We start from the raw sequence: 6251 nt of genomic DNA on the forward strand, positions 1-6251 counted from the left end.
CTGACATAGCTATACGTGTATAACCAATTATTATATATATCTCTAATTGTTGTTATTCTGACCAAGACGCCAATTACCTACTCCTGCATTCTATAATTACTTATACGAACACAAGCAAGTACCACGTTGACCCTCTCTCTCTCTCTTCGTAAGCAGAACCAGTTTAGAGAAGCTGTCACTGTAACTCTGTAGGGCAGATCAGATCGTATACAGTGGAAGATCCCATCAGAATCGTTCGAGCAGCAGTCCAGTCCTATTAGTCCTAGGTTGTGGCAGTTGGCACGGTGCGTCGCTGCTCCGATCCCTCCCTACCTATCTTTGTACCCTGCACGCATCTTCTGTCCTAAGCAACAACCCCATTTTTGTAGTGCCGCCATGGCAGGGCAGCTCTCTCTCTCATGGTGGTGGTCGCCCACGGGCCAGTCAGCGACCGTGCTAATGGAATGGCCATCACTGCCTCCAACTAACTAACCACCTTTTCAGTGCAGGCCACTGCGTGCGCCACTGCCATACCTATCAGCATGCATGCAGAGCTTCCACCCGTCACCTACAAATCCCTGTCGCTGTCCTCGCCATCGCCGTCGCTCGTCGTCGTTGTCATCGCCAAGGGTGTCGGTGTGGCTGTGTCGGCCACGGCCAGCTAGAGCTGTGACCTGGGAGTGGGAGGGTTGGTGCCTATAGGATCGTCATGGACACCATCGAGGAGTGCGGCGACGGAGGCCGCCACCTGCTGCTGGGCCTCGGCACCAGGATACTCGTCGGCGTGCCGGACAACTCCCGCGGCTGCTCCGAGCTGCTGTCGTGGGCGATCGGCGCCGTCGCCAAGCCCAGCGACTCCGTCGTCGCCGTGCACGTCCTCGGTAATTAGTCGATCCACCATCACCCGCTTTCTTGTTTCCGCTGCTCTGCTTGTGCCTGCCCATCAGGTGTCCATGCCTCTCTCTGTCCTGTCATGCAGGAGGGAGGGGGAGGAAGCGGAGGCTGCAGAAGGCCAACGCCTTCGTCATCTACATGCTCGGCGAATTCGTCAAAGCTTGTGAGGCCAAGCAGGTGAAAGAAACTGAACTTTTTTTTGTCAGGCTTTGCCGATCTCTTGTTCCTCTGTTTGTTGAACTCAGTTCAGGTGATGCCAGAGCCAGACTTAGGTTCTAAGTACAGTAGCATCTTTTTTCTGTTTTTTTTTTTGGAGTGTCTTCCATTTGTTTCGATGCGGGAGCTTGGAAGCCAAGCTTGTGCATAATTGCTAGTTGGTGTTCTTTTCTGTCAGGTTTTGTCATATCTTTGTAGCTGCTACCCCAGTTAGGTGAAGTAGAGCTTTTGGATCATGATATGATATGATGGGGCCATGCTCTGAGTCTGTCCTTTTTTTGCTGTCATGCTCTCTCGTCTACTACTGCCCGCTTTCTTTCACCGGTTGGTAGTCTTGTAGCAGTATTGGGAACAATGTAGTATGGTTAGGAGTGACAATCATGTTAATTAAGTAAGTTGGATTCGGAGACAGGCCTGTAACTTTCTTACCTTTTTAGATTAATTTGGAGGCCAAGGTGATATGCAGCTCAAACATTGGGAGAGCCCTGACCCAAGAAGCTGCACTGACTGATGGGAACATCCTCATTGTTGGGAGGTCAAGAAATGCGTACCATAGGTAGTCTCGACAGTCTGATTCAACTTTCATGTTCAAATGGTCCCGAACTGAATTTTCTAAAAGAAAAAAAAACATTTTTCGATTGTCAGTTCGAAGCCTAGAAAATATTGATCTTACAATTATGACCATAACAGGAGCCATTTCGAGATTGCAAACTACTGCTTCATGCATGCTCCAAAAAACTGCTCGGTGATCGCTGTTGGAAGGCAAGGCGTAGCACAGAGTAGTACTCGGTTGAGACCTCGGTCATTTGATGGTAAGATCGCACACAATGTCAGAGTGCATTTTTTTCCCTCAGATGCGCAATAGACCTGTTTTTTTGAAACCGATTGTTCTGAAACTGAAAGTAGCAGATAGCACCATCTCCTCAAGCTCAACATGGAGCAGGAGATTCCCGCCGCTTCAGAAGCTGCTCAGAACAAACTCGACACGGAAGCTGGCTCAGTCCGACGACAAGAGCTCGCCGAGAGCAGTTCTGGACGGCCCAGAGGGAGAGGGAGGGGAGAACCAAGAGTGCTACAGCACGTCTAGCCATGAGGTGAGCCGGCGCGGCCACAACGGCCTGTGGAGGCGGCTGTCAGACATGAAGCTCTGGCTCCCGTTCCTGAGGAACATCGGCGATGACAGCACCAGGGGCAGCGACGTCGGTTCGGCCTTCGCTGAAGATCACAAGCCTGCCTGGAGGTGCTTCAGCTTCCAGGAGATTTCAGTGGCCACTAATGACTTCCACCCAGGTGACTCTTCAAATACTAGTTCGTTTTTCTTTAAAATAAATACTGGTTCGTTAAGTTCTTCACAAGTTCAGGTATCGATCTTATTCAGTGTGAAAAAAAAAAGCTTACCAGATGAGATTTGTTGCCATAAGAAATGAAACGTCAATGTCAGAGTGCCTGCAAGATTATAATCCCTTTCTGCGGTTCACTTGTAGACAACATGGCTGGAAGAGGAGGCTATGCAGAAGTATACAAGGGCACCCTAGCTGACGGCCATCTTGTAGCCGTGAAGAGGCTAGCAAAAGGCACCCCGAGCGAGCAGAAGGAAAAGGAGTTCCTGGCAGAGCTAGGGATCCAGGGGCATGTATGCCATCCAAACACATCCTACCTTCTTGGATGCTGCGTGGAGAATGGGCTGTACCTGATATTCGAGTTCTGCACGAATGGCACCCTAGCATCGGCACTGCATGGTACCGCTCATTTCATTCAGTCGTAGCTAGTACAGATACATATCATCATTCAGAGCTCTTGAATGGTGGCCGTAGAGATCAAATTCTAATCTTACAGGGAAGGGTGGGAGAACCCTTGAATGGCCTCTGAGGTACAAGATCGCGGTGGGCGTTGCGAGGGGCCTGCAGTACCTGCACATGTTCTGCAGGCACCGGATCATCCACCGCGACATCAAGGCGTCCAATGTGCTTCTCGGCCATGACTTCGAACCTCAGGTAAAACTGCTTTCGTTCTGGCCAAATGGTTACCCGACTTTAATTGGATGTTTGCCTAACAACAGACTGTAAACAGATTTCGGACTTCGGATTGGCCAAGTGGCTCCCAAAGCAGTGGACTCACCATTCTGTCGTACCCATAGAAGGCACATTCGGGTAAGAACAACAGTGTGCTCAGTCTGAAACCATATACTGTAAGCACATTTGCGCTTTTTTTTCTTTTTTTTTTTTTTGAAAAAAAAAACACTTTGAGAACGCAGGTACTTAGCACCAGAATACTTCATGCACGGCATTGTCGACGAAAAGACGGACATCTTCGCCTTTGGCGTGCTGCTGCTGGAGATCGTCACCGGAAGGAGACCCATTGACTGCTCCAAGCAAAGCCTTCTACAATGGGTGAGCACAGGACAGAAACAAAAGATGCGTTCACCAGGCAACGCTATGTTCGCAGACATGACCTGCTTGCTCTTCGTTGTCCAGGCAAAGCCACTGCTGGAAGCTGGGCAGGTGACTGAGCTTGCAGACCCAAGCCTCGGGGACGACTACGACAAAGATCAGCTGAACAGGATGGTCGCGGTCGCGTCCCGCTGCATCATGCGACCGGCGATGTGGCGGCCTTCGATGGCCGAGGTGGGTGCTAAACGATCTTGTTAACTAACCTGAGCTCGTTTGATTCTCTTATTGTGTTGTGAAATGTTTGCTGACCTGACCATGTGTTTCGTCTACTGCGCATGTCGTGTTCTTTTTTTTTTCCAGGTTCTGCATTTCCTGTCTACTACTGATGAGTGTCTGAACGAGCCCGAGAAATGGAACATTCCCGACGACGAGGTGGACGACATGGATGATTGTACACTGTTCTCTGAATCCTTTTCCATGTAATTGTAGCCTCATTTTTTTCCCATTTCCTTTTAGTGTGTGCTATGTTGGCATGCCGTTCTTGGCATGGGGATGGAGGCATTGAGCTATGTTTTCTGGTCTTTTTGTAGTCTTAGAAGACTGGTATTTAATCATGTGTTATATATATAACGGGGATTTTGGGATGTATTCAGTGCTGGTTTGGCTTTATCAGCTAGACACTACAGTAAACGCAGAAACGTCCGACGGCCAAAGCCGTCGGACGTAAGGAATAAACCGTCGGAAATAGATTATTTCCGACGGTAACGCCTTATCTCCGACGGCTTTAAGCCGTCGGAGATAACTCGTCGGAAATAGTGCTATGTCCGACGGCTGCCGTCGGACATAAGTTATCTCCGACGGCTGCCTATGCCCGTCAGAGATAACAAATCCCAACCGTTTTAACGGTCGGGACGTGGGCCCCACAGAATTAATTCCGACGGCTCCCACTAGGCCGTCGGACATAAGCATCTCTTATGTCCGACGGCATTAACTACCGTCGGACATAACTCGTTGTTATGTCCGACGGCTACCATTAGGCCGTCGGACATAACAAATTACAGAATTTACACAAAATTCTGTTTTTTAAAAAATCTGACATTTACAAAACAAAAACAGATTCATGCACATATACAAATTCACATTCACAATCATAAATATACACATTCTAATAAGTATTCACAATCACAAATATTCTCACATAAATATTAACATTCACAAATTTAACATCAACATATAGGTTCGACGGTTGTTGCAAACTGAAATTGTGTCTCACAAACAAGTGTTGCAAAGTGTTTCATAAAAAAACATCACGACACATCAATCATATCCATCGTCTGGATGGTTCGAGTAGCCACCTCCTCCGGCTGGACTCTGCGTGTTGAAAATGGTGTTCACCCACGAATTTGTTGTGTCGTCCTGACCAGACCCATCTCCAGGTGCGGCAACTGAAGCGGGTGGTGTCTGAAATCCCTATAACACAAGCACATGAAATAGTAACCACTCAGTTGTTCATTTAAACACATAAGACAGTTATGAACATGTCACACACGCATATGTGTACATACCATAGGGAATTGTGACGGAGGCGGAGGCGGAGGTGGAGGCGCCAACATTGGCATTGGCAGTGCAAAGTCCGGAGGCGGCATCCCATATGTCGGCATCGGGACGCCCGCTTGTTGGGCTAGTTGCTACAAATTATATACAAGTCATTGTTGAACAAACAAGATACACATCAAGTGTTTTGCAAAATAAGCTACAAAATGTTACTTCAACTTACCGAGAGAAGAGCTTGATTTTGGGCCTGGAGGCTTGCATAATACTCGTCCCTCTTCTTCTGGTACTCGGCTTGTTGTCTCTGGTATTCAGATTGTTGCCTCTGGTACTCCAATTGTTCCCTCAAGACTGATTGATGGTACTCTGCCTGTTGACGCAACACTGCAAGCTCTATCTCATGGGCTGCTGATCGTGAACGGGACGACTGTGAAGACGACGATGTGGATTGTCGTCCACGGCGTCTCAGCTCTCTGGAATCAATCGTAGAATCAAAAATACCCAACCTACAAGAGTGAACCATGCACTTAGTATAGTAACTCATGGCTCAGTTGAATCGCAAGCATATGATGACAATTTTGAAAACCAAATCAAATAATCTCACCGTCCATGGGCTTGTCCTCCTGCGCTAGCATAGGCTGCCTGAGGGTCGATTGGCTGGCTCCTCCAATCGTACTCCTCCCCATGGCGTTGAACCATCTCCTGCCCATACGAAGCCTGTAGGCAAACAATATCAAATACTGAAACGGGTGACGCCTAAGTTTCGTTTGTTGACACTACGATACACTATGAATAACTAGAATCATCGTTAACCATACTAGATATGAGACGTTAACTTAATTAGTTATGATTACTAATTAACCACACTAATACAATAGCCACTAATTAACCAAACTAATACAATAGCACTACAAAAAATCATTTCACGGGACCCTAAATCAAATAAAACAACCTTATTTCCGAGGGCTAATAATTACCCTCGAAAATTAAAAGTTTAAATTATATAGACACCACTACATAACATTATTACGGGTGACAAATCATATAAACTGACCTTAATTCCGAGGGCATAATAATTACCCTCGGAAATTAAAAATTTAAATTATCTAAGCAACACTAAGTAAACGAAAACAAACTTAATTAATTACATAACCAAATTTCGCCATATAATCAAATTTAGGCCCTCGGATATAATAAGATAAACATTATTTAACATACTAA

General features: G+C 46.9%; 2 protein-coding genes across 4 annotated transcripts; one reads left to right on the forward strand and one right to left on the reverse strand.

The window, feature by feature from the left end:
* The first annotated feature begins 304 nt into the window (after window positions 1-304).
* On the forward strand, window positions 305-4127 carry LOC100280702 (ATP binding protein). Of its 3 annotated transcripts, none has more exons than NM_001408179.1 (11): window positions 305-860; window positions 959-1050; window positions 1527-1645; window positions 1780-1901; window positions 1993-2379; window positions 2574-2828; window positions 2926-3083; window positions 3160-3239; window positions 3344-3479; window positions 3564-3713; window positions 3840-4127. In NM_001408179.1, exons 1-11 carry the CDS (start codon window positions 689-691, stop codon window positions 3960-3962), a joined length of 1794 nt encoding a protein of 597 aa, NP_001395108.1. In that variant the 5' UTR covers window positions 305-688; the 3' UTR covers window positions 3963-4127. The 3 variants fall into 3 exon arrangements, with proteins under 3 accessions (NP_001395108.1, NP_001395107.1, NP_001147093.2); NM_001408178.1 differs by having other exon boundaries at window positions 1996-2379; NM_001153621.2 differs by having other exon boundaries at window positions 1999-2379.
* Window positions 4128-4619: 492 nt separating this feature from the next.
* On the reverse strand, window positions 4620-5161 carry LOC118473550 (LOB domain-containing protein 13-like). Its single transcript, XM_035963378.1, has 2 exons — window positions 5045-5161; window positions 4620-4949 (listed from the first exon to the last, which is right to left on the reverse strand). Exons 1-2 carry the CDS (start codon window positions 5138-5140, stop codon window positions 4797-4799), a joined length of 249 nt encoding a protein of 82 aa, XP_035819271.1. The 5' UTR covers window positions 5141-5161; the 3' UTR covers window positions 4620-4796.
* Window positions 5162-6251: the final 1090 nt, after the last annotated feature.

This window comes from Zea mays, chromosome 10 (assembly GCF_902167145.1).
Source record: "Zea mays cultivar B73 chromosome 10, Zm-B73-REFERENCE-NAM-5.0, whole genome shotgun sequence".
Classification (NCBI taxonomy): Eukaryota; Viridiplantae; Streptophyta; class Magnoliopsida; order Poales; family Poaceae; genus Zea; species Zea mays.

Excerpts from the sequence above, each read along its gene's own strand:
- LOC100280702 (NM_001408179.1), top strand. The coding sequence starts at position 689 with ATGGACACCATCGAGGAGTGCGGCGACGGAGGCCGCCACCTGCTGCTG. Across the intron at positions 861-958 it reads CGTCGCCGTGCACGTCCTCG|GAGGGAGGGGGAGGAAGCGG; the intron begins GTAATTAGTCGA and ends CCTGTCATGCAG. Across the intron at positions 1,902-1,992 it reads GAGACCTCGGTCATTTGATG|TAGCAGATAGCACCATCTCC; the intron begins GTAAGATCGCAC and ends TGAAACTGAAAG.
- LOC118473550 (XM_035963378.1), bottom strand. The coding sequence starts at position 5,140 with ATGCCGACATATGGGATGCCGCCTCCGGACTTTGCACTGCCAATGCCA. Across the intron at positions 4,950-5,044 it reads CTCCGTCACAATTCCCTATG|GGATTTCAGACACCACCCGC; the intron begins GTATGTACACAT and ends CTTGTGTTATAG.